Raw genomic sequence first — 27,820 nt, 5'->3', positions numbered from 1 at the left:
TCAGAATCCCAAATTTTGAAAAAAATAAATTGTCATAATTTATGTGACCTATTATTTGTCAATTGACAATTTTTTAAAAATACTTTTAATTTTTAATTTTTATTCTTGATAGAGGTTTCTAAGAAGAAGAGAAGAACCCATTTCATTAAAGATTCATTAGCCATTAAGAGAGAAAGCATTAATAATGAAAGTGCTTTTGTAAAAACTGTTGCAAATCTGAAACGGTTCCATTTCTATAACACGGAATCAGCTTGCACAACAAACATGCACAGACAAAACCAAAAAAAATGATAACACAAAATATATTGTATACCTACACATACAAATTAGAAAAGACTCAAGTTATTGTATGCTACGCTTGCCAGGGCGATCAGCAACCTGAAGAGTTTTGTCAATGAGCTTTTTTGCTTTTCTGCTGCGGATCTCAACTTTAACACTTGAGCTTTTGTCCATTTTGATGTAGGGTTTGTTCTTCTTTTTCTTCAAGGCTCTCACTTTCGATTTGATCGACTCCACCAAATTCTCCAGCTGGTTTATTGCCATTTTGGGTTTGATCAGAAAACAATATGAACACAAAAAGTGGTGGGGAGTGATTGCCTTCTTGGGTTTTTGGTGTTATAAATCTAGCATTTTGTGATTTTGTGCTTTGAGGATAGGAAAAAAAAAACTTGCTTCTGCTTTGTGTTTTTAGTTTTCGCTTTCGCTTTTGCTTCTGCTTGGATTTGGTTTGATTTCTTTCGTTCTTGGGTCATAGTTTTGTGGGTCTTTATCGACTGAGATTTAGAAATATGGGGTTAGTTTTTGTGATAATCTCCAGTTTGCCACTCACCGTCCTTTTCTGACTTCTGTGATTGGGTTATGATTGAGTGTACTTGAAGTGTCCATCTTCCTCAAAAGAACTTGTCTGACTGACGGTCATACAATACACAACTCCTTTTTTCTTTTTCTAATTTCTTTTTAACATTAACTTTAAGGTTGATCATAACATCTTAACCGCTCATTTTATAAGACGAATGTTTATCATGAACCGTGTAGCGTAGAATCAAATCATTTGTTCTTATCTAATATAACTAGTTTAGTTCACGAAATCAAATCCAAATAATTATCACAAAATCAGGAGCTTCTCAAGTCAACCCACTTTTAACTCGTAGTTAAATCATCTCCGGTTTAATTGTATAACGGTTAATTTGGCTAAGAAATACATATAAAAAATATTTGGTTAATAAATAAAAAAATAAGAGTAATATGCTAAGTTAAAATTTCACATGGCTGCGTGTCTTATCTGTAAATGCATATATCTTATATTTACTTATTAGAGTGGGAGCAAAGAATGCAAATTCTTTATATTTTAATATTTATTTACATATTTTAAGAAAGGAGTGAGAATTTAATTTTGTGGCCTTCACCCATTTTTTGGAGTAAGGAGTCCCCCACTCCCATGGGAGAGATCCACTCTCACCTATTCTTTTTTTTTAATCTTTATTTTATTAAATTTAAAATAATTATATTTAATAAAATAAAATAAATAACATCATATTTATTTAAATAATATTAGTATATTATTTTATAAATAAAATTGTTAAAAATAATAATATTAAACTTATTTAAATATAATATTATTATATTTATTTAAAATAATAATTTACATTGATTCTAAGTTAAAATTACTTAAAAATAATAATATTATATTTTTTAATATTAATAATTAATGATAATCAATAGTTTATTCTAAGAAAATATTAATTTTGTATATATTAATAATAATAATATTTCATTTGTATTGCTCTTATCAATAATTTTTAATTTACATAATTAAAATTAATAAAAAATTTATATTTACACAATTAAGAATATTAATAATTATTATTAACTTACAAATGTAATAAAATAAATATATTATTTATCAAATATATTATTTATTAATTTTTGTAAGTAAAAGCTACAATTCTTTAAATAAGGGTAAAATTATAATTTAAAACAATTTACTCCCAACTCAAGATAAAATAAACATATAAATTAGATTCTGATTATGGTTTCATACACCCATTCCAATGCAAGCAAACAACTTACTTTCATCTCACTCCACACTCCTAATCCCGGGATTCCCACTCTAATATTTGATTAATAAATAAAATTAAAATAGTAATTTGCTTAGTTAAAATTTCACGTGGCTACGTGTGTTATCCGTAAATGCATATAGTGTTAATAGAGTTTATCCTTTTTGATCTTTCACCACACCAGATACTTAAGTTAAAACAAAATTGTAACTTTTATACAAATTAAATTAATAAAAATACTTAATTTTTTTAATCCTTATCAAATTAATTACGTTATAAATTTATGCGACAGATATTAGCAGCAAATAATGGGTCTATTTCTATCATTTTGTACACTTATTTGTGGCACGCAATATCTCATGAAATATGTTTGTCTGCAAAAGATGTTGAGAAACAAATGCTACCATTCTTGGTATTGCTATAATTGTTTATGATCCATATGGTGAGTTTCTCCACTTTTGCCCAAGGCAAATTAGGAGATAAGATATATATATCAATTTAAGTTTGACATTTCATATGATTGAATATTAACCATAAAACTAATTTTCTTCCTTTTTTAGTTTTATTTTTCCATTGTTGGCACGATTGACTCTGACAATTCAACGTTCCAAAGCAACAATGGGAGCCAACACTAAATAGAAAATTTTGGCCCAAATTTGACTACAAACTCAAGTAATGGCTTATTAATTGAGCAGATACATATCACCTATCTAGGCCATGGTTAGCGTGATATAAAAAAATCCTTCCTCTATCTTGGAGGAATAAACGTTCGGGTTTTCTAAGTATTTCTTCTTTCACCTTTATTAAGTAAAGATTTTACAAACCAAAGACTATGTTATAATTATGTGTGTTTAAACTTTCGTTAAACTTTAGATGTAATATAACAAATGCGTATATGGAATAATAGTGAAATATTTGAAATTTTGGTTAAGCTACTTTTTAGTATGACTTATCCAATAATCATAAGTATTTATTTAATTTCATAAGTTTTTTTTTTAATTTTTGTGTTGTTATTTTTTTAATAGAGCTTCTGAAAATTAAATACGATATTTCGTATCTACTAGTAAATATTTAAATTTTCGACTTTTAAGAGTAAAGATTGAAATTTTTTTTGAAATATTAAAATATTTAAAATATCGTTTACTTACTCAACAATCTTATTTTATTTTTTTCATAATGTAATTTTGAAAAAAATTGTCTATGAAAATAATTTTATAATTTTTAATAAAAGATTTTATTAACAATAAAATAATTAAAAAATATTTTTGGTAAAGCACTACTTAAATAAAGTTTTATTTAAAAAATTACATCAAATAGAGTCAGAATGGAGATTTGAGCACGATTAATTAAGATGATGATTTCTTAATTATTTATTTTTAAAAAAGAATGAGATAATGATTCAAACAAACGAAAAGTTGGTTGGGAAAGAAATTTGATGCTCCGTCATTGACAATTACAAGTTGGTTTACGTTTCAGCTATTTGAATCTAAAACAAAAGTCTGCCATTCACACAATAAAAGAGAGGACATGACCAACAAAGTGTTGGCTCCATTGGTAATGGAGTCCCCTTAAGTAGTTTGACTGGGTTTGCTCTTCAGTTCGAATCGCAAGAAAGTCGTCTTTATTGGGAGAACCTGTGCCTCCCGGTTCGAGTAGGAACTTCTAGTCTGAGTTGTGGTAGGGGCTTAAAGGTGTCTCTCATAATTGGAGCTCTTCCCATGATACCTCGTTGTTAAAAAAAAAAAAAAAAAAGAGAGGACATAAATATTCATAATTAGTGCCCTTTCGAAAGCGACTTCAACGATGAATAACAGTCTTTACCCACAACCCTTTTACGTGCTTTAATGAAATATCGGGATTTTGTATGAATATTTGAGAATGGTGTTTATTTTTAAGTGATTTTTTTTTTATATATATAAAACCAACCTTAAACATTTTAGAAGTAGCATGTATCGCATAAAAACATATTTAAATTTTTTAATTGGCTGGTCTGCACTTTATGCATAAATTGGTTTTTTATGAAATATAAAAATGATAAGACAAGAATAATTTCACATGTGATGTGAACCCATCACCCTCCCATATTTTGGATTTTTGTTTTATCAGAAATGGTCATCAATTCAATCCACACATATCGAAACAAAAGTAAATGGACACACGTGCAACATACACATACCCACGTAAGGGGTGAAGTGCTCAAATGATTAAAATAGGATTTGTGGTGACTGCTTAGCTTCCTGTTTCGGACGATTAGAAGATGTTGATTTTGTAAATATTGTATCTGCTAAAATGTTTATGCTATCAAATTATTTTATTTGCAATTTCATCTACAACATAATACGTATATTGTTTTCTAATTTTTGTTATCTGAAAAAAAAAATAAGTAGCTTTGGAGAAAATCTTTTCCTTTTTAAAGAGAAAAATACTTTTAAAAAAAATAGTCGCTCATATTTCTCATTCTGCTGTATAACTCAAAAAGGGAAAACAAGGGTTGTCCTTTTGAGGGTACATTACATATAACACTGGTTTTCATTAAAATCCGGCTCATATTGAAAATAAGTTTTATTTTTATTTATGTAAGCAGCCTGTCCGAATATTAGCTCAATGAATGATAAATTTACTCTCAAATTTAAAGAAAAATTACTCTCGTAAAATATAATACACAAAAATATTCGAAAAGGAAATGACAATCACCAAGAGATTCAAAAGGTAAGATTAGTTTGTCTTGACCTCAATGGTGAGTGATGCAAAAGAAATAATTTTGTCATGATAAAAACCAATGGGAAACCATCGAAAGTCAAAAATCCGGGGAAAAAAAAAATTGTTACACGTGTGAAATGAATCAAATTCGAAAGACACTTCAGAAAACTTCGGGGCCCCTGCGCAAACGTGGTTGTTTCATGTGACCATTAGTTTTATGCATCGACTGCATTTGTAGCAAACCGCTGAGAGAAAAGTTTTGTAAAATAAATAATAATATTAAGCGACGCAAGACTTAGAGAACCACCAAGTCAAAAACATGTCATTTTTATATTGAATGATAATTGCTATTAGGATACATAAATAAGGGTCTTATTACGATGCATCAGGTGCACCGTGCATCCAAAGAAATTCTATAATATCTTTGATATATTACAACTAATTAATAAATACATGTCATGTGTAGTTAAATTTAATTTAATCACCATTTATATAATGATTTTTCAAACTAAATACATACATATCATAATATCATTTACTTATTATATGACTAACGTGGTGTCTCTGATGTATTCTAAAATTTCTCGTGCATCCGCCATCAGTTTTTAATTGTTCGTAACAAATAATAAATTATTACCAATAACAAAAAGCACAGTAGATGTATGGTACAGCTTTTACACCTTAGTCACATCCCATAAATAAATATGGTGAGGCTTCAATGTTCAAAGAGTCAAAGACCTAGATTTGGTTGACTAGTGATAAATTTATAAATGAAATTCTCTGCAGATGCGGAAGGAACCTCCCCAGTACAATTCGTTTCCCAGTTGCACCCAAAAAGTCTACAATCAATGAGAGAGAGATTGGTGAGTAGGAAAGCAAGAAAATGACAGTATTTGATTGAAATCTGCATTTCAGAGAAAGGTCCAGAAATATTTTTCAAAATTCAGATTCAAACACGACATTAACAGTGCACATAAACACGGAATGAGCATAATATGTGATTGCTAGTTAATTTAACTGGTAAGATCTCTTTGGATAGAACGGGAGGTCTAGAGTTCAAACTATGTGAACATGAGGGTATCCTGTGGTTTGTGGCAATACACCTGTGAACCTGAACTACAAGTCTACAACCAGCTGCAGGCAATTTGCTCATGTAAAAGTTTTAAGGAAAAGATGAAAACTAAACTTACATTAATGATATATATTTTGTACAGCAAAATGTAAGTTTTGAGTAAGACAAAGCTAATAACCTTATTAGACAAATTAGCGGAGAAATAAACAGTTTGGTTACTTGGATTACCTTGTGTCACCAAAAAAAGATTCTCCAGCACTGATCCACCTTTGGAAAAAGTTCAGCAAGCGCAGTCAAAATTCACTGAGAGAGAACTCCACCTAAGTCCTGCATCAGCAATATGTACGGGTTCTAAATTTAAAGAAATGCAAAAATAAAAGTCAAAATTCATTTGCTTTAACAATAAATAGTACAATAATGGAGATTTGAAGAAAACTTAAGACTTCAAGTATGTTCAATTTTCAAACTTCAACGTAGGGAATTTGATCACTAAAAGTGGTACGAACAAGCAGTTCATTGCATTGGAGAATATATCTCAAAATATGGTTGGTAAGATAAAGATCTTTTTCTAAGAAAACTTAGACTGCATGTATGTTCAATAGGACCTGCCTATGGTACAGATTCTGTACCTAACATCTCCCGTCATCCCACCGTCCCATTTTCTATGGTTTAATTTCTCACTCCACATCCAACCACATCCAACGGCTGATGCTGCAGCTGTAGCTTACAGATTCTGTAAGCTAGTCGAGTCCATGTTCAATATTCAAACTTCAACATAGGGAATTTGATCAAAAAGTAGTACGAACAACGAGTTCATTGCATTGGACAATATATCTCAAAATCCAGTTAAATAAACTTTGATTTTCATAAATGTTCTGATTTTGACCATATTCCAAACTTGACCGGCATCTCAAAAATTTCAATTGATTATGAACAAACAACAAAACTTAACCCCCATCAGTACTGTACGGTACACATTAAGGTAGCCAAACCTGAGGAAACAATACTTGCTCAATCTTGACTATGTTCCAGTATTTGGATCTGATTTTATCCAAAACCTATTTACTTTTAGTTTAACATCACTTGAAAAATAGGTTTGCACAGAATTAATTATTCTGTCATTGAGATCGTTCTTTTATAGAGATTTACAGCACAAATAAAACCATTAAATCAGGAAACTAAATCACTGATTTAAGGAAAGAATAATTTCTAGGTAGATTTTCTTAAAATACATAGATTTGCACCTAAATAGCTATGTTACAGCTAATGATGACTAATTTACAGCTAATATATAATTACAGCACATATTTTTTCTAATTTTCTAACACTCCCCCTCAAGCTGGTTTGAAGATATGCTCCATAGCCAGCTTGCCAACTAGAAAATTGAACTGTTTTGTGTGTAGTCCTTTGGTAAAGACATCAGCCACTTGTCCTCCAGTAGGAATGTGCTCCATATGAACCAATCCATTATCTATCTTCTCCTTGATGAAATGCTTGTCAATCTCCACATGTTTTGTGCGGTCATGAAGGACTGGATTGTGTGCTATTGAGATTGCTGCCTTGTTGTCACAGTACAACTTCATAGGAGATGATTTTGTCGCTTTTAACTCTTCCAGCAGCCTCCTAATCCACATGATCTCACAAATACCATGGGCTACAGCTCTAAATTCAGCCTCAGCACTGCTCCTAGCTACCACATTCTGTTTCTTGCTTCTCCATGTAACCAAATTACCACCTACAAATGAACAGTATCCAAAAGTGGATCTTCGGTCTACTATGCTTCCAGCCCAATCTGCGTCTGTGTAGGCTTCAATCTGCAAGTGTCCTTGTGGCTTAAACAGAAGTCCTTTGCCTGGTGTCCCTTTTAGATACTTTAAAATTCTGTAGACAGCTTCAAAGTGTGCCGGTCCTGGGGCATGCATAAATTGGCTAACCATACTAACAGAGAAGGATATATCTGGGCGTGTATGGGATAGATAAATCAATCTCCCAACAAGTCTCTGATAATGCTCCCTAATCTTCACATTCTCAGCTTCTGCAGGTTGCAGTTTCACATTAGGCTCTATAGGGGTTTCAGCAGGTTTACACCCTAGCATACCTGTCTCGTTTAACAAGTCGATAACATACTTCTTCTGATTTACAGAAATGCCTTCTCTAGATCTAGCAAACTCCATCCCAAGAAAGTATTTTAATGCCCCGAGATCTTTAATCTCAAACTCCTCAGCCAGTTTCTTTTTTAACTTTGCTAGCTCATCACAATCATCCCCAGTTAACACGATATCATCCACGTAAACTATCAAGATAGCTATTTTACCATCATTTGAATGCTTGTAAAACATTGTATGATCAGCTTGACTTTGAATATATGCATAGCGCTTAATCACCTTGCCAAAGCGCTCAAACCAAGCTCTTGGTGACTGTTTAAGTCCATACAAGGACTTCTTCAATCTGCACACTCTCCCATTTCCATACCTTTCTTCAAAGCCTGGTGGGGAACTCATATATACCTCCTCCTCAAGGTCTCCATTAAGGAAAGCATTTTTAACGTCCAATTGGTGTAAGGGCCAATTAGAATTAACAGCAAGAGACAACAGGACCCTAATTGAGTTGATTTTAGCTACCGGAGCAAAGGTCTTTTGGTAATCTATCCCATAGGTTTGAGTAAAACCTTTTGCAACAAGACGGGCTTTGTATCTCTCGACACTCCCATCTGCCTTACTCTTGATAGTAAACACCCATTTGCACCCCACAACCTTTTTTCCATTCGGTAATTCTACCATCTCCCAAGTATCATTCTTCTTCAAGGCATTCATCTCTTCAAACACAGCCAACCTCCAATTTGGATCACCAAGTGCTTCTTGAATATTTCTAGGCACAACAAGTTTTGAAATGTTTGTAGTGAAAGCTCTATAATTGTCAGAAAGGTTTTGATAGGAAATATATTTGGCAATAGGATGTTTGGTACATGTTCGGGTTCCTTTTCTAAGGGCAATGGGGAGGTCAAGATTAAGATTCTGTTCAAGAATAACAGGGGCTAGTTCCAAAATAGATTCAGGTGCAGAGTTCGCTTCCCTAGAATCTGATCGTAATGGTAAGTTTAAGTCATTAATAGGAAAAGAAGAGGAGGAACAGAAGAAGGATTACCTGAGGCATTTGGATGACCATTGCTTAGGGCTTCCGGTTGACCAGGTGCTTGGATAATGGCCTGGTCTCTACCACCTCTAAGGACACCTTTCCTAGAATAAACCACAGGCTCAAGATTGTTTCTATTTTTTTCCATTCGTAGTATTTCTTTTTCTGTCAGACCAATGTCAGATTCGATTTCTTTAGGCCTAGTTTCCAAGGTTTTTTTTTCAAAAAAGGTATCAAGTAGTGTGCTAGGTAAGGGTTCAGCAATTTCCCAAAAATTTGGTTCAACTACCTTCTCCCCCTGAAGCAAATTTTTGGTAAAGTATGATGTGTTTTCCATGAAAGAAACATCCATAGTGACAAAAAAACGTTTTGTAAAGGGATTAAAGCATTTGTAACCTTTTTTATTGGGTGCATACCCTATAAAAACACATTTTTCAGCTCTTGGATCTAATTTAGACCTTAGCCTCTTTGGAGTGTGCACATATGCTGTGCAGCCAAATATTTTCAAAGGTAAGTCAGAATTGATTCTAGATTCTGGGAATACCTTTTTTAAGCAATCCAACGGGGTGATATATTGTAAAACTTTGGTAGGCATCCTGTTAATAAGATACGAAGCTGTCAGTATAGCATCACCCCATAGATACTTTGGAACATTCATATAAAATATCATGGCTCTAGCTACTTCTAACAAGTGCTTGTTCTTACGCTCAGCAATGCCATTTTGTTCAGGTGTGTCGGAACAAGAGGATTGATGTAAAATTCCTTGTTCATTTAAAAAAGTTTTCAAAACTTTATTAAAATACTCTGTTCCGTTGTCAGATCTCAAAATACTAATTTTTGTTTGAAACTGAGTTTCAATCATCCTATAAAATTCTTTAAAAATCTGTTCTACATCAGATTTTTCTCTCATTAAGTAAACCCAACACAGACGTGTATGATCGTCAATAAAAGTCACAAACCATTTTTTTCCAGAAATTGTGGTCACTTTTGAAGGACCCTAAACATCACTGTGGAATAAATAAAACGGTCTTGAAGCATGATAAGGTTTTGGAATATAAGATTTTCTTTGACTTTTTGCCATTAAACAACTCTCACATTGAAATGATGAAGGATCAATCCCTTTAAATAGCACTGGAAATAAATGTTTTAAATAAGGAAAACTTGGGTGGCCTAAACGACAATGCCAAACCATTATTTGATCACGAGCAGATAAAGAACTAATACTACTTAGCCCTTGAACTATTTTATTACTAAGAAATTTATCCTCGAAATAATAGAGACCATTAATCATCCTAGCACTGCCAATCGTCTTCCCCGAGCTCCGGTCCTGAAAAATGCAATAGGATTCATAGAAAATAACAGAACAGTTAGAGTCTCTAGATAGTTTGCTAACTGACAAGAGATTACAAACAAGTTTAGGGACATAGAGAACAGATTTAAGATCTACTCTTTCAGAAAGTTTTATAAGGCCTAGTCCTACAATTGGTGAGAGATTACCATCGGCTATCCTAACCTTCTTATTTTCGGGACATGGTGAAAAAGTTTCAAACAAATGTAAGGAATTGGTCATATGGTCGGATGCTCCTGAATCTATTATCCATGGAGCAGATTTAAATTGACAAGATAGAGCATAGAATTTATTACCTGTGTGTGCCACAGAAACACTAGGAACATTGGGTACCGAATCAAATTTTAACGGTGCAAGAAGATGCTCCATCTGCTCTTTGGTGAAGGGGCTGGTCTCAACCTCATTGGCAGTAGGGTTGGCTCGGCCAGCTTTCCCTTTCCAATTTGCAGGTTTCCCATGAATTTTCCAGCAGGTCTCACGGGTAGGGCGAGGCTTATGACAAAAATCACACCTAACTTGTTGTTTTTCATCAGATTTGCGTTGCAAAATAGGAGCCTTGCTTCCAGTCATGGAGACCAGGGCAGACCAGGGCAGAACCTTCAGCAACCCCAGTTCCCTTCTTGCCAAGCATCACATTCCTCCGACTCTCCTCTCTTCTGACCTCTGAAAAAACGTCACCAATTGAAGGTAGGGGCTGTCTTCCAATAATTCTCCCCCTCACCTCATCAAACTCGACATTCAGTCCAGCCAAAAACTTAAAAATGCGGCCATCCTCTACAGTCTTTTTGTGATGTTGAGCATCCTCAGGAGATTTCCACTCATAGGTGTTGAAAAGGTCAAGGTCTTGCCAAATCCGCTTTAAGGAATTAAAATATTTTGTGACATTGTGCTCCCCTTGTCGCATCTCTCCGAGTTTGAGGATCAACTCAAAAATCTGTGATTGATTTCCGAGATCAGAATACATCTGATTTACATTCTCCCAAAGTTCTTGTGCTGTTGGATAGCACATATAATTAGAGCTAATATCTTCTTCCATTGAATTCACAAGCCACGTCATCACCATGGAATTCTCGGCATCCCATGTAACATAGGCCGGATCATCCACTGCAGGAGCCTTCTTTTCACCAGTCAAATAGCCCATTTTTCCACGCCCTCTAATATACATCCTAACTGACTGAGACCATCTCAGAAAATTGTCACCATTCAAACGAATTGTGATGATTTGTACAGAATGAGATTCTGAGGAGGTAGCACTGATTTTTGAAACATCTGTGCTACTAGGATTGTTCATAGAGGATTGAGGGACAATACTGGAATTGGATGAAGAGTCAGACATGGTTTTAGGGTGCAGGGATCAAAAGGAAGAAAAAAGGAATTCCGGCAAGATATTCTTCCGGCTCTGATACCAACTTGAAAAATAGGTTTGCACAGAATTAATTATTCTGTCATTGAGATCGTTCTTTTATAGAGATTTACAGCACACATAAAACCATTAAATCAGGAAACTAAATCACTGATTTAAGGAAAGAATAATTTCTAGGTAGATTTTCCTAAAATACATAGATTTGCACCTAAATAGCTATGTTACAGCTAATGATGACTAATTTACAGCTAATATATAATTACAGCACATATTTTTTCTAATTTTCTAACAACATCATAACAATGTAGGAAAAGAACAGAAATTGGGCCATCCCGCACTGTCCCATGCTGGCCTATCAACCAGTGGTCTCATGAGTCTCAAAGCCAAGGATATGTTTAAATATACAGACAAATCTGGCCCAAGAAGATAAATAAGCCTAGCCTTCGTATCCAAAACCTACAGCTGATTAACTGATTGATCAATGGCAGACAAGCATCCAGCAATAGGAGCCTCAGCAGGGATTAGAAGTAAAAGAACCTAGAATTGACAATTTTGCAAATCACAGCACAATCTAGAAAATGATTCAAATCACAGCCCATGTCTATTCCAGTCACTACTGAAGTAGTGAAATATATATATTGCGTATTCATTTATGATTCAATCTCATAAAAATGAAGATTGTCATTGGCTGGTCCAACTTATTATCACACCATGCCACTTATCTAGTAAAACTTAGTTCTTATTTGGGATTGAGGTGTTGTAACTTTTAAGCTACAGCTGCTGTAAAAAAAAAAAAAATTATAACTGTGAAATAAAAGTTAATAATATGTAATAAATATAAATTTTAAATAATAATTTTGACAAAATTATTAATGATATAATATAGTTTTCATCATACAAGTGAAAAATCATATCAATATAGCTTTCAAACTACAGCAGCAAATGTTTGCCAAACATTTTAATGTTGTGTCCAACCTCAATCCCAAATGCACCTTAGACTCAAAAACTTAAAGCTAGACAGGAGACTAGAGAGAGGTCTTACCACCAAGGGTGCTTAAGGAATGGGCATTTGCTGCGAGTCAGAACATAACATTAGAGTTGCTAAGAGAGCTATTGTTGCAGTTTCAACACGCAAGCGATGTGGCCCAAGACCAACAGCAGTAGCACCTGCTTCCACTATCTTATTCACCTCTTTCTCTGTGAAGTCTATAGAACCAATAACAAACAAAAGAATCACAGATCGACAGAAACTGACAAAATATACTAATGACAGATCAACCAGCAGGAAAACCCGTGTGTGACAAATATCAAAATAAACAGAAATAATAACAATGTTCATTGCCCACAAGAACTATTATCATAAAAATTTCGAAAAACAAATATTTTGAAAAAAAATTTTAAGCATTTTCTCAACAAATGCTGCCAGAAATACAACACAAGCAAAAAAAAAAAATAGCTACAGACTTTGTACAAGGTAATGGTTAGAAATACTTAGTACCTTTCAAATATGGCAAGATGGAAAAATTATAAAACTTAAATTCCATCAAACTTTTGCATACAACAAGGTGTACTTACCGCCTTCTGGTCCTACTATTATCAGCCCACTAGATTCGTTTCTTGATGAAGACAATGCAGTGACAAGAGGAGTAGCTTCTGCTATTGCAACAAAAGCTAACTTTGACTGGGAAACCTGTAGAATACACCATACAAGATAAATTCAAAACCAAGACTACAAGCAAAAATAGATTCCCAATAGTTCCAAGAAGCAACAGCTGAATTTCTCAGAGATTCCATTCCCCATAATTCAAGAATATGGCACTGGATACGGTTAAGTAATTCATAAACAATGGTATATAAATCTGTAACCTATAAATATGCTATCTAATTTTATAACCTAAAAATTCCAGGTATCTTCAAGTTCAATTCACTTTCGAGCTGGTTTTTATTCAGTAAATCAAAATCCTAAATAACTAATAAACCATTAAGTGAAAAAAGAGAGAAGAACTTACAAGAGGTAGAAGGCCATCAATTTTCATTGGAGGATTCAAAACCATTTCGTGCAGACGTTGGCCTAAAAGAGTTGCATCGACGGTGAAAAGAATATAAGACAAAAGAAAAACAAACAACTTTAGGCATCCCCTCATTGAAGAGACACTAGGGATCATCTTGAACCTCCATATACAAAAGCAGAATTAGCAATAAAGCCGTAGTAGAAATTGCAACTCAGAAATCCATTGTCACTATAAGTCTATAACTCAGCTCAAGAGTAATCGTTTACATTGTTTCGTTGCTGCTAAAATAACACGTTCCAATCTGTCTACCCTATTTTCCGAGATTGAAGGTGAATGTTCTGTCAGCAAAGGGGTCACACTCTGAGCTCCCAGCTCCTATGACAGTACAAAGGACATTGATAATTAGAAGCAACAAGAAAAGCACAAACAAATATCATATCCACACTCTAATAAGATAACGTCAACTTAATACATATTTAAGGCATACCGTGCATTTTTCAACAAGCCAATCAGCACGACCACCCTTAAGAGTACCTAAACAGGATCAAGTTCAAATATGCAACAACAAATTCACTTTCTCATCACAGTGCCGACCAAACGCTTACCAAAAGCTGCAAATACATTCCATTGAGTATGCTGAGGAAGAACTAATTTCAGATCTTCTAAGGCCACAACATCAAGTCCTGTTCTATCAATTCTCTGTATGCAACCTTCTATCAAACCCCCTTTCCCATTGAAAAGCTCTACCCTTGCATATCATTATTTGGAAAATCGTAAATATCTTCATTAAAACAGTTAAAAAAAAGTTTTTACTATTTCAATATAATAAACTAATTAACAAAATCAAATGCATTTACCTATCATTAGTACTCAACCGCAAAACTTTCGTCATGTGCCAAAATTCATCTCCTTCTACACGCACAATACCTCCCTGCATTATCCATTTGTCAGCAAAACACATATATATATAGTCTGGTTAATCCACAACTTAAGCATTATTTATAAAGAGCTACGTAATAATGCCACGAGTCCAATTGCTAGAGGCATGTATATGTGTATGGAAATGGAATGCAAGAGAGGAGACAAAAGAATTGCCTTTGAAGAAGGGAGGACTTGGGAGAAGAAGCGAGGGATGCCACCGCGTGATTGATTGGCGTAATCTGACGATGAACTCGAGAATGCTCTCAGGCTAAGCGGTTTAAGCGAAGGACGGTTCAGGAATTGTACAAAACGAGGTCGCACTGCCGCTGCTAAGCTTTGCATTTGCAATAATTCCCTTTGCCGCAAATGAATGTTGGGAATATGCCACAGCGGTGTTGGTGGTTTAATTATTGCTTGAATGTGATAAAGGGCTTTATTAGATAGTCAGGATTTTTTAAAACGCAGCGTTCAAGTCCACAAAGGATTATGCTAGTTTGGGTTACTGTGTGATATCTGAGCAAGTGCACGCCGCGCAGGAGATGTTCGATAAAATGCCACTTAGAGTTGCTAAAGCTTAGAAAAAGAAAAAAAAGGAATCACTTAACACTTGGAGCGCATGATTTTGGTGCGTGGCCCAACAATTTTGCTCTTTTGTGGGTAACTTGGTACGCTAGACAGTTTTGGGTGCTATTTAGTAGTATAAAATACTCGTAAATAAACAAAATTTGTACTTAAGCTAATACGGCACTAGTGTAGTTAACTGGATAATCTTTTATAACGCAACCTTGGAAATCTGGGTTGAGAGAAATCTTCTTTTATATACACACACGGCAGAGTGACTTAAGCTAACCAAAATAGTCGTTCGTAAAAGAAAATTAATTCATCGTACCGCCAATTTCTAAATAAATTAAATTATTTGCCTTCTTTAAGAATATCACATTCCAATACATATTTTGGTTACCAGTGCTTGCATTTTGAGATTATTCTTAAAAGATAATAACATCAATCACCAGCAAAGAAAGCATCAAGTTGAACATCTATTTAACTTTTCAGGAAACACTAGTATTTGTACATTAGCAAAAGAAATACAAGGCTACAACTACTGCACAATGCAAAAAGATTATACATATAATTAACACAAGATCATTCATCTCCTTCGTCATCCTTTTTTTCACCATCCCCATCGAACCCACCACCCAAATCACAAACCCTATCCCAAACCTTCTTCTCAACATTCACCACCGACAGCCTCGGCTGCCTGAACAAGGCCCACCCTTTCAACTCCTGATCCCTCTTCATCTCCTTCAAGTCCACCGCCCGCCTCATCATCCCCACTTCCTTCACGTCCACCGCCCCCGCCCCACCCCCGCTCTCCTCGTACCACTCCCTTATCACGCTCACGACGCCCACCACGCGGCGGGACCTGGCACCCGAGTGGTAGAAGAAGCAGAGCTCGTTTAGTCTCATGGCCTTCATGTTCTTTTGTGCTTGCTTGTTCTTCACTCCGTCCCAGTTTGTTACCCCTCCGTTTGCTGCTTGATCCTCCCACGACCACTCCCCTGGCTCCGTTTTCAACAGCCAGTATTGCCTCTCTTTCCCCATTTTTTCTTTCATTGCCCTTCCGAATTTCGAGAATGATGGTGGTGTTATTGAGGTGGGTTTATTAGTCATGGCGGGAAACATCGGGACTGGGGTGGCGCCAAATGCCAATGGTTCATTTTGGTCCGGCCCATTAAGGTGGACTCGAATTGGATTTTTAAAAACCAGTTTAGTTTGGTAAGTGCAATGTAATGAGATATTTATCTTTTTTTTTATAATTCTGTTATACATAAATTGTTACTGATATTACAGTAGATATTATAAGTATAATATTTACAATTATACTAAATAATTATACTAAACAATTAGGACTACCGTCATATATTAACTCACTACTGATATTACAGTAGAGATTACAATTACAATATTTATAATTGTACTAAACAACTAGGACCATCGTCATATATTAACCCACTGAAGCACTTGTGCAAATACTTTAAACCCTCTCTAATATTTGAAGGGTGTCTATTCCACTCATATTTTGTAAGAGAGAGACTGTCTCTATTCAATTAGTTGATAATTGAGAGAGAATTGAAACTAATCTTCATAATTCTCTTATAGAGATTCGAATTCTTACACTCAATATTATAAGTGAAAGGTTTCTTCCATTGGATCAATGACCCGTTAATGTAATGTGATATTTATTTAATTGTTGGTAAATTTGTAAAATTTTCGAAATAATTATTGTATGATTTGACTATATTGCTTTATAGCTAATTTCAATTCCCAAATTTATGATGGAGACTCCACTCTAGTCTAGACTCTATCTACACGTTAAACCAACCAAGTCTTATCTAGAACATATTAAATGAGTGATGTATTTGCCCCTAATTTTTTGAAATGGGTGCTCACATTAAATGCGTTTCTCTCCAAAATCATTGCAAAAGTTTTTCCTTCTTATCATCTAGAATATTACAAAATTTTCCCATGGCTTTATAAAGTACTAATTATAAGAGTATGAAAGCTGAGAACTTTGGTGTTGTGAACTGAGTAGCCATCTTTCTTTGATCATTCCCTCTTCGAGTGCCTTTCATCTGTGTGGTCATGGGAAACTTTAATTTTCCTAACCCCACTATGAAGACTAAATGGTGAGCAATATGAAATGCACCAAGTAACTTGAATATTAATCAACGAAGTTTGGTACAAAACATATAGCCCACTGGTTTCGATATTCTCAGCATTTTCAGTTCCAAGCTTTTGAAATTGAATTAGAATATCGTGGCTTATCAAATTTCGGGTCGAATGGCATAATGATAAACCAACCAAGAATTCTAATATTCCATTACTCTAATGGTTTCAAAAGGAAAACTTATTATTTTTTATCGTAGTCTTTTTAATATATAAATATCACTATTTACAGTTGTGATTCGGTCATTGGGTTTTATGGATTTAGATATTATTTAATAATATTTTACAAAATTTTAGAACATTCTGTGTACTTTTCTCTCTATTTTCTCACTGTGATCAAATGCTGATATGAACATTTATTGGAGTATTTTCCATTCTGTGCTAGACAAGCGCGTGATTCACTTAAAACATAACCTTAATAGCTATCATATGAATTCTATTACTCTAATGGTTTCAAAAGGAAAATTTAACTATTTTTATAATAGACTTTTTTTTTAATCTATAAATATCACTATTTACAGTTGTGATCCGTCATTGAGTTGAGTTATGTAAATTTATATATTACTTAATAATATTCGATAGATTTTTAGTGTCAGTTTGGTAATATTGTAGTTTTTAAAAATAACTATTATTAATTGTATTGTAAAAATAATTAAATTTAAAGAGAATCAGTTAGACGTTTGGTACAATTTATTTCTAAAAGTGTTGTAAGTTTTAAAAATAATTGTATGTTTCTGATAAATCTATTGTTAAACATGTTGTATAAAATTTTTTTTTATTGTGTATTATAATAATTGATAAATAAAAAATATTTTATTTTATTATCTCAATATAATTGGTAATAATAACAATCTCTTTAAAGTTAATTATTTTATTTCCTAATCAATAAGGATAATTTTAGATTTTTATAATTCTTATGGGAATATATATGAAGGCAAATGCTAAGTTACAATAATTGTAACATACATCTCTCATGTGAACCACACAAATTATGGGTCCTACAATTTTAAAATATACTTTTTCAAAATTTGATGTAGGATATATAGGATGATTTACCCAGAATTGAATTCTAAAAAAATTTACAAAGTATCAAAATTAGTTTTTAATTTTTTTAAAAATCACTCTTTAGCCTATTAATGCAATTCCAAAAAGACCCTTAGAACATTCTTTATACTTTTTTTTTTCTGTATTTTCTCACTATGATCAAATGCTCATTCAGCCGTTAAATGGAGTATTTCCCATAGGTACCACAGGAGCTCAACTAGTAGAAGAGAGAAAAGATTCAACAAGAGAAAAGACTAAAATGTTATTGTAACATCTGTCATAAGAAGACCTTGGATCTTCCAGATGGTTTATTCCACATTTGCGTTGGCACGGGAGAGCAATACAAGTATATGATACATATCATGAGTACCGTATAAATAAGATACATATGATTAGTTGAAGCAAACGTGAATAGTATTAAACGGTGAATTAGAGTCTTTTAATCTGCCTTAATTAGCTTAGAAATATCTTGATGTACATAATCGTCGACCAAACAAACTATCAACTGTATAATTTAATAAAAACGGAAATGATGCAGCATGGCTGTTCTTGGAAGAAGAAACTCGTTAAAACTATTAAAAAAAAAACACACACACACACACATGGAATTGTTGATCAAACTTAGCCTTAAAGTTGCAACATCAAAAGCTGATCAAAGAAGTTTCTTTCATTGTTCATTGTCATGCTTCAGATTCCTGCAACTTTTTTTTTTTTTTTTTGAACTTTAAACTTTAAATCCACCCAATATCCACTTGCAAGGTTGCACCCATTAATAATCAATGTGAACGGAAATGGTCGACTTACTCTTTTTATATTTATGATGAAATGTCTTATATTTTTAAAAAAATAAGTCCACGATGTTTTAAAATCATTGATGGGGCACAACTGGTCTAGGTCTACTCTTTATATTTATTTGATTGATTCCTCGAAGCTGCAAATTCGGAAAAAAAAAATGCAAATGATAATTATTAGTAGAACCTCCATCATTAATGTTATAGAATCCTGCCCCATAAGCATGCCTATATTCATCATAATGGCCAGGGTTTTTGCAATGGTCTGTTCCCTAAATTTGATGCACCTCATTATGTATATGTGCCTTTGCCATTTTTTTTTTTAAAAAAAATTAATTTCCGTCTTTAAGTTGAAGATGACGAGGCTATAAGTTTCTCTTTTGTTAATGGGTGAAAATGATAAAGGGTTATGACTGTATGATAAACAAGAGATCATTCATATGTATAAACAAAAGAGAATCTCAATGCTTTATCATCAGTGACTTCATTTTTTATTTTATTTTTGTTTTTCATGTGTTTTGTTCAGGTCAACTCCTAGATTCAAAAGCTCAACAGTAATCGCGCTTCAGCGTTCGATAGCATTTAGAATAAGCGTTGACAATGCTATTAAAAATGTAAACCTTAATTAATAACGTTCCCAATAAATTAGCCAGCTGCCACCAATATCTGCTTCTGAATCATGTGAATTTTACACAATTAACATCTATTTATAAATATAATTTAGTCTAATTGCACTGTAACGTCCAAAAAAAAAAAAAATTCATGAGACTTTTATAATTTTCAAATAGAAAAAATAACATTCAAAACTGTTACAGTTTCTCCCATTGAATGATAGATCTCTTTCGTATTATAAACATGAGTTTAAACCTTATTTTATCGGTGAATTCTGTTTATTTGAATAAAAATAAAATAGAAATGTATTTAAATACTAACTAAAATTGATGTATGATAATATCAACCTAAATAGATTAAATTCACTAATAAAAAAGAATTTGGTTGTCCATTACTAAAATAATAAGTGTTTAGCTATTTATTTTTGAAGAATCAATTTAGGAAAAATTTCGGTCTACCCTCTCATGAAGTGAAAATCTTCATATCGCCTCATTTACCATTGAAAACATCAAGTTACTTCTCAAAACTCATTATTTTTAACTATTGACTGTCGTTGACTCATAAAAGTATGAAAATACCCTTATCTTAACATAATACTCTTGTAAGAGTATTGTGAGGCTAAAAAAAAAAATAGTGATGTATGATTAGTCATTGAAAAATGAAAAAGGTAGTTGATATATTACTAGTCATTGAAAAATAAATTAAAAAGTAAAGTATTAAAATAACTTAATTGACATAAATAAATTGGTAGTTTTCCTAAATTAGATATATTAGTTAAATAAATTACAAGATATGCCATCAAGATCAAATTTTAAGATTAAAAACCATACTATTTTCATCCTTTTCTTTCATTTTTCTTTGTCTTTTTCTCTCATTTTTTTTCTCATCCTTACTCCTTCATCTTTTCCTTTCATTTGTTTTTTTTTCTCGTCCTTACTCCTTCTTAATCTTTTTCTTCATTTTTTTTTCTTTTCTTTCATGTACATGACTTGAGTAGCATTTTTTTTCTTTTCTTTCATTTTTCTCATCCTTACTCCTTCGTCTTTTCCTTTCATTTATTTTTTTTTCTCATCCTTACTCCTTCATTTTTTTATTCATTTTTTTTTCTTTCATGTACATGACTTTAGTAGCATTTTTTCTTTTCTTTCATTTTTCTCATTCTTACTCCTTTCATTTGGATGGTAAAACTCCAGTAGTATTTTTATTTTGTTCTTTGATTTTTTTTATATCTATAGTTTCTTTAAATACCTTTACAAAATGAAAAAAGAATAATACTGATAATAATAAAAAATATGAAAAAAGGTAAAATCTTATTCTTTTTCTATTTGTAGCTTTGAATTAATTTCTAAATTTATTTTTTAAAATAAAATTTTTAAATACGAAAAGATAAATTTTAATCTGTATATAGGCACAAAATAAAAATTTTTTAAAGTACTAGGGAGTATTATAAATATTTGAAATATTTATATGTGTTTTGAAAAATTTAGAAAGATTTAGATCCGTGAAAATTAATCTACCTAATTTGATCTTTTTTTGTTAATTGGTTGTTAGGAAATTGTGCAAATACTATTTTTACCCTTTTAGCCGTTAAAAATAACAGAAAGATAACGAATTTTGGGTATTAACTTGATGTTTTCAACAATAAAAGGGACGATTTGAAGATTGTTAGTTCATGAGGAGGATATGCCAAAATTTTCCCATCCATGTATCTATCAAACCAAATTAAAGATTTCAACATCCTTTTTTCCTTTTCACACCAAAAAAGGGGAAAAAATTATAAAAGCAGGACGTACCCACAGTTTAGCTAACTCGTTAACTGATAATTTGCTTACAAAGGAGTTCAATTCACAAAAAAGGAAAGAAAAAAAATAAAAAAGAAAACTCAACTCTTGTTCTAGAACATTTAATACTTTTCAACAACAAAACCAAGCCAGGCAATCATAGCCGTCCGATGTCATTGACTCTTCTTTGGCATTAATTTATCATTTTCACCAAACAAGTACAACTGAGAATCTATCTTAAAATATTACCCCAAATCCACCATTCGAAGTTCACAATCCTCTATAAATTCAACGTCCCACATGATCCTCTACTCGTCTCGTATTCTTTCGCCAACTCTCTCTAGATAAAATTAGAGCACAAGTTGAAAATGGCATACAAAGCCACCACTCTTTGCTTGATCATAGCCCTCGTCTTCTTCTTCTTCTTCTCATCACAAGCCTCTGCCATAAGGCCAGAACCGGCATTTCCCGATGTTACTCCATTGAAAAACCTACATGGGGTACGTTAATTTTCTTCATTTCATGCATGAAACATGTATGTTCACTTTGTTTTTATGTGGGTTATCTTTTTGTCTTCTGTATATTAATCTTTTGTTGCATGGTTTGATGATCATGAAGGACGTTGAAGAAGCAACAAAGAAAGTTGATCAGACGGTGGAGGATAGCTGTGATGGCGTTGAAGGAGATGATTGTTTGATGAGAAGAACACTTGCCGCTCACATAGACTATATCTATACTCAGAAGAGCAAGCCTTAATTAAACTTTTTTTTTTCTTTTTTGCTTTTGTACTTCATTATTTTATGTTTAATTATTATGTCTCTCGGTAGCTTAATATTACCAAAAGTCGTGATTTTGTTTGTTCCATTTTTTTTTTGGGTATTTAGTGTGAAATAAACTATAGATATCGAAGTAGTTTAGTGGATTCAATGCATGCCTTTGTTGTCTCCATATTTGTACTTGAGTCCTTTTTTCGTGAAGCCTCAATAGCTTGGAGATACTCTCTTTGATAATTTTGGTGTTTCTTAAAATACATGTATATGGTCGGTTTGCTCCGAAAAAAAAAAAAAGAAAAAAAAAGAGAAAGTAATTTTTTTTTATACACTATATATTACAATAAGAGCTCTATTAAGATTTACAATCAGAAGTCAGTCGGGACTCTCCTGAATAATCCTATTTTGGTACAGCTCGAATGTTAAATCTTTACTTAAAGCTGAAAGGAGATTTATCCTCACTATTAATACCGGAGAGAAATTAATTCTACCCTAATATGAGAAGATTATTCAACCCTTATTATACTGGGGAATCAAGTCCCAATACTCTGCGAGCTAAGGTCATGGGTGTGCCAATGGGCTACGGGCCCATTGCCAAGAGAAAGTAAATTAAAGATGGGAAATCATGCCAACTTATCTACCGTAAGCAAATTAAATTAGGATGTATGATTAATTAATTAAGTTTGTATTACAAGGACAGGATTAGACAATCAATGAAGACGAGGCACGTGATCTGATTCTTGTTGTGTCTGATGAGGAATTAATAATTACAATTAATTATAACCAATTGTTTTGTAGCACACGCCAAGACCAAGAGCCTATTACATATCTCCACTGATAATTATGATATTGTTTACCGCAACACTAAGAGCCTGTTTGGTATGGCTTATTTAAGAGCCATAAGTGCTTATTTAATCGTATAAGCGCTTTTTAAAATTTTTTATGGTGTTTGATTATTTTTTTAATAGAGTTTTTTTAGCTTAAATAAGCTAATTTACCTCTACTAGGAAAAGCCCAAAATTTGAGCTTTTGGGAGTAGAAGTTATAAAGCTTTTCTAAATATATATAATATAAAAAATATCATATAGTTTAATGGTTCAAAAGTGCTTTTTTTATTGACAACCAAACACCCAATGACTTTTTGTCCAAAAACTCTATTGGTATAAGTTCTACTGCTATAAGCTCTACTGTTATAAGCTCTATTTAATAAGCTGTACCAAACGGAGCCTAAGAAACTCTCAATTGACACCAAAATTATTACGTCGCTGACAATATTCTAGAAGTGGAAGAACATGTCATAATTAATGCTATAAACATAGCGCCCATGATCTAATAAACCTGCCCCATGATTAAGAAATACACTGATTTTCCTCCACTAAATTGTTAGTCAATTAACACAATTATCTGCAAATAAATAGTGCCCTTAAGGTCGGTTGAAATCCTCAAAAATTTTGTTGTTGATTATCAAGTTTTTGTGTTTATAAAGAACGTATCATAAATTAAGAGTTGAGAATAAAAATTCTAAAAAACAGCAAGCTCCAGATAAAGTTTGGACAAATTTGAGATTTTCAACGAAAAAGAAAATACGCGTATTGACATACTACAGTTGTAATGTAGTCATTTTCGTTGTGTAAATATATTGTTGTATATTACTCTTTTATCTTATTTGAGATAAAATGAAATTTATGTTTCTTGCGACAATAAAAAAGAAAGTAAAGAAGGCAAACTAAAATGAGGCGTGGGGAACTTTACATCATAATTATCAGGTTATTACTCCCTCGTGAAATAATAATTTTTAATACTTATAAATCTTAGCTTATTCCTTTTTTTAAAAAAAAAAAATAAGGGATAAATGAAGAACTTTCTTATTTTCTTAACAAAAATAAAAAAAATAAGCTAAATTTTTTAATAATTTGAGGGTCATCTTAAAAAAAAAAACTATTTCACGAGGGATATTCAAGATAAATCCATTAAAGAATTAATCAAGAAATTGATAGAATTAGACCGCTTCTGACCTCAACCACCAAAACCTGCAATCAATGGCAAAGAGAGAGCGAGTGCTTTACTAGTCCATTCATAATTAAAGACCCATCAATAATCAGCCCACGGCTTCTATCATTTCGTTGAAATAAAATAAAAGTCATAAAGGCATGCGCATTATGCCTATCACCACCATCACCATTCGAACTTTCGTTCGGTTTTGTAATTGTGGCTTCGACTGCTCCACAAATATCAGGTGGCCAAGATAAATGAATTAATGGCACACCTCTCCAACTCATTGAATACTCATTGAACACCTGTGTCCTGTTATTTAATTTCTTGTTTTTACATATTTGATCAGTAAGTTTTGAGTTCCACGTGAATTAATAAAAAATTAATCATAATTTTTTAAAAATATTTTTTGTTATTTTTAAACACTTTTGTTATAATAAATATATATTTTATATTTTCAAGATAAACGATCAAACAAACAACTCATTTACTCATTTTTTTCGTTTAAATTTTTTTTTGTTAAGGAAGTTTTTAAATATAAGAAAATAATAATATATATTAATTCTAACAGAGAAAAATTAACAAATTCCTTTGTAATTATAAGTATCCATATAAGTTTGTAAATATTTATTAACTAGAAAGAATCTAGAAAGTTTAATTGACCTTTAGAGCTTTGGAATTTTCTAGGACATTAATGTTATATTATACATGGTCAAAGAATAGCAACCAAAACTCGATGATGACATTGACCACCAATGAATCATGCAATAGAAGTTGAATTGCTAAGGCCATGATGCCAGTGGCTTCGACCCTAAATTTGATCTAAGAGCCACGGGCACATATAGTGATGCCATGATGATGTTTTGAATATGTGTGACGCAAAAATTGGTTACCCGATTAAAATTCACTTTGACCGAGTCGCTACCATTTCTTTTGTTTCTTCATAGCTCAGCTAAATATGATCCTTCGCCGTTCCTTCGAAGCTGGGTAACGTATTACTAATTAATTTACTATATATTTGTTTTCCCTTTTGACTACTTCTTCAATTTTCTTTGGCCTGGTATCATGGCAATCTATCCGTACCGCCGACATTTGTCAAATTTGTGTTGGTGATACTAAAATTATTATAGATTCCGTTCATAAAAAGTCTATCAGGAGATAGATGATAAACCAACAACTAGATCACCCACTTGGTCCAAGATTATTATCAGTAGATGTAAAAATTATCTTCTTAGGCACCCCCCCGGTAAAGCCACAAATTGCAAGTCAACTTAGGTCTTATTTTTATCACGTAAAAAGATTATGTAAGTCTCATTTTATGCATCAATTAAATTGTCATATTGAAGTACTCGTATGATAATGTAACATGTATGCTTCAAGTATAACCATTACTCCTGTGTCTCACTCGTTTAATTTTTGCTTACGAGCATGCATGTCGTGTTATAGTTACTTGTTCTTTATACTCAGCCAAAAAACTATTCCCAATAAAATGAGATTATTTCTTTCGCAACTCTCGTTACATATACGTCGATCTTTCATAAATTATATTATTTACAGTTTCGGGTAGTAAGTAGAAATTAAAATGTCTGTAACATGTACAAGAAACCAATCAAGCAAAACGAAGAAGATGATGATAAGGAACGTTGGAGCCGATGTAACACAGACCGACACATGTATTGTTGTGGGTCTGGCCTCAGTCATCAGTCCGAACGCCAAAAATAATAAAAAATAAAAATGTCAAACCCTAAGCCTTGGCCGTGTTTCTAGAATCCAGTCTAATCGTTTCCAGGATGTATTCTTGAATTAGCAGCTATCATGGAGTAATGTACATTTGTTATGAGAATGATTAATTAATTATAATAGCGGAATAATTATTCTTGGTATTATGAGGCCGGAGAAAATGCAAGTTGTAATAAGATATGGTGATATACATGCAACTTGTAACATGGAATATAATTAAAATTTTAGCATTTAACACATTAGAGTATGATATGAATTGCAATATAAAACGGTCAAATCAATTTTGTAACATGTTACAACTTTATGTGGTATAAGCACCGCCCTTTGAGTTCTATGACTCTATCCCTGTCACTCTTCATTGGTTATTTAAATACTGTGTTTAATTTTTGGATTGGGAGTGTGGAGTGTGAAGTGTGGATTTCTCCCACTCTAATATTTACTTACCATTTTTAAAGGGAGAGTGGGATTCTCACTTCGTGGATCCCACCTAATTTTGGAGTGGGAAGTGGGATTCCCACTCTCATGGGGGGAGGTGGGAGTGAGAATCCACTCCCCCCTCTTCCCTTTTTACCCTCATAATTAAAATAAATAAATAAAATTTAATAAAATAAATTGTAATATGAAACGGTTAAATCAATTTTATTTGGTATAAGCGCCGCCATTTGAGTTCTATGACTCTATTCCTGTTACTCTTCGTTGGTTGTTTAACATTGTTTTTTTTTTTTTTTCCTGGGCATCTATGACTCTATCCCCACTACTCTTCTATGGTTCGAGTCCTCATGAACTCAACATTCCTCAATTAAGTATCATTGTATAGAGTTAATTTATAAGTTTTTCTCCCTTACGAAATGTGAGTGAAGCAGAGACATTCCTTACTTGTGAGGGTTATCAGTATAATAATATAAGTTCTAATTATATGTATAATTGTAAATATCAGTGTAATAATAGTTGTAAATGTCTAATGTAATACAATAATCTGATGTGTATTTATTATTAAAAAAAACATTATTTTTTTGGGATATTCATATTTATCTAAATTACACATTTACAACCTTTTTTTTTATGAACTCTTATGAATTATTATTTTTTAAATCAGAATAAGATTCAAATATTTAATTTAAGCTCTCCTCTTTTAGGTCAATCTATAGTTTGACAAAGCCGCTCAGGTGGGTGATGTTACGATGACATTGCCCACTTGAACGGCACCCTATAGTTTGAAGCGAGCGAAGCTTTTATTGTTGAGTTAAATATCGTTCAGTAATCTTAATTTTCTCCTCTCAAGATAAAATACACTTTATTAGAGTTTTTATGTATATATGTGTATAAAACCTCATGGCTTGTGCATGTGGTGGACACGGGCATAAGACCTACATTTTACACATGTCGGTTGTTTGAATGTGCAGGATGACATGTTGGTTAATACATGAATGACGTGACATGTCAAGTTATAAACAAAATGCTAATCTTATTGTTTTTAAAATTATTTAGATCTCAAAAAGGATTTTTTTTATTGTTTTCATTTCGCGCTTAAAACTATACCCAATTAATTTATAAACATATTTTTTTAATAATAATTTCCAGAAAAATATATGACATAACTTAATTTTGTCTTAAGTCTTAAAGTATTCTTGAAATTTATGGATACCATGTCTAGAATATTATGCTACAAATGTATATTTATAGAACCAAAGTTTATTATATTGTTATTGTTATTATATTTATAAAATTAGTTTTAATTGTAATTAATATTTGTAATTG

General features: G+C 32.5%; 4 protein-coding genes across 6 annotated transcripts; 1 reads left to right on the top strand and 3 right to left on the bottom strand.

Annotated features, from left to right (window-relative positions):
* Nucleotides 1-206: 206 nt before the first annotated feature.
* LOC102624530 (hypothetical protein) lies at nt 207-760 on the bottom strand. The gene has a single exon (XM_006486829.4). The coding sequence runs from the start codon at nt 541-543 to the stop codon at nt 343-345; it is 201 nt and encodes a 66-aa protein (XP_006486892.1). The 5' UTR covers nt 544-760; the 3' UTR covers nt 207-342.
* Nucleotides 761-5,373: 4,613 nt separating this feature from the next.
* On the bottom strand, nt 5,374-15,386 carry LOC102624062 (uncharacterized). 3 transcript variants are annotated; one of them, XR_371523.4, is made up of 10 exons: nt 14,780-15,384; nt 14,542-14,615; nt 14,290-14,432; nt 14,172-14,218; nt 13,951-14,059; nt 13,682-13,743; nt 13,248-13,362; nt 12,715-12,878; nt 6,058-6,156; nt 5,374-5,596 (listed from the first exon to the last, which is right to left on the bottom strand). XR_371523.4 is itself a non-coding variant. In XM_006486828.4 (9 exons), the coding sequence occupies exons 1-8, from the start codon at nt 14,945-14,947 to the stop codon at nt 12,727-12,729; spliced, it is 870 nt and encodes a 289-aa protein (XP_006486891.2). In that variant the 5' UTR covers nt 14,948-15,386; the 3' UTR covers nt 11,423-12,209; nt 12,715-12,726. The 3 variants fall into 3 exon arrangements, 1 of the variants encoding a protein (XP_006486891.2); XR_003066705.2 differs by having other exon boundaries at nt 14,290-14,427; nt 14,780-14,835; XM_006486828.4 differs by lacking the exons at nt 5,374-5,596; nt 6,058-6,156 and adding an exon at nt 11,423-12,209 and having other exon boundaries at nt 14,780-15,386.
* A 236-nt stretch (nt 15,387-15,622) lies between these two features.
* LOC102623767 (uncharacterized) lies at nt 15,623-16,329 on the bottom strand. The gene has a single exon (XM_006486827.4). It carries the CDS (start codon nt 16,286-16,288, stop codon nt 15,749-15,751), a length of 540 nt encoding a protein of 179 aa, XP_006486890.4. The 5' UTR covers nt 16,289-16,329; the 3' UTR covers nt 15,623-15,748.
* A 5,483-nt stretch (nt 16,330-21,812) lies between these two features.
* Nucleotides 21,813-22,570, top strand: LOC102623474 (phytosulfokines). The gene is made up of 2 exons (XM_006486826.4): nt 21,813-22,060; nt 22,179-22,570. Exons 1-2 carry the CDS (start codon nt 21,929-21,931, stop codon nt 22,314-22,316), a joined length of 270 nt encoding a protein of 89 aa, XP_006486889.1. The 5' UTR covers nt 21,813-21,928; the 3' UTR covers nt 22,317-22,570.
* The last annotated feature ends 5,250 nt before the right edge of the window (nt 22,571-27,820 follow it).

Source organism: Citrus sinensis, chromosome 8 (genome assembly GCF_022201045.2).
Source record: "Citrus sinensis cultivar Valencia sweet orange chromosome 8, DVS_A1.0, whole genome shotgun sequence".
NCBI lineage: Eukaryota > Viridiplantae > Streptophyta > Magnoliopsida > Sapindales > Rutaceae > Citrus > Citrus sinensis.
Note: the sequence above shows the minus strand (reverse complement) of the source record. Positions and strands in the feature narration are given on the sequence as shown.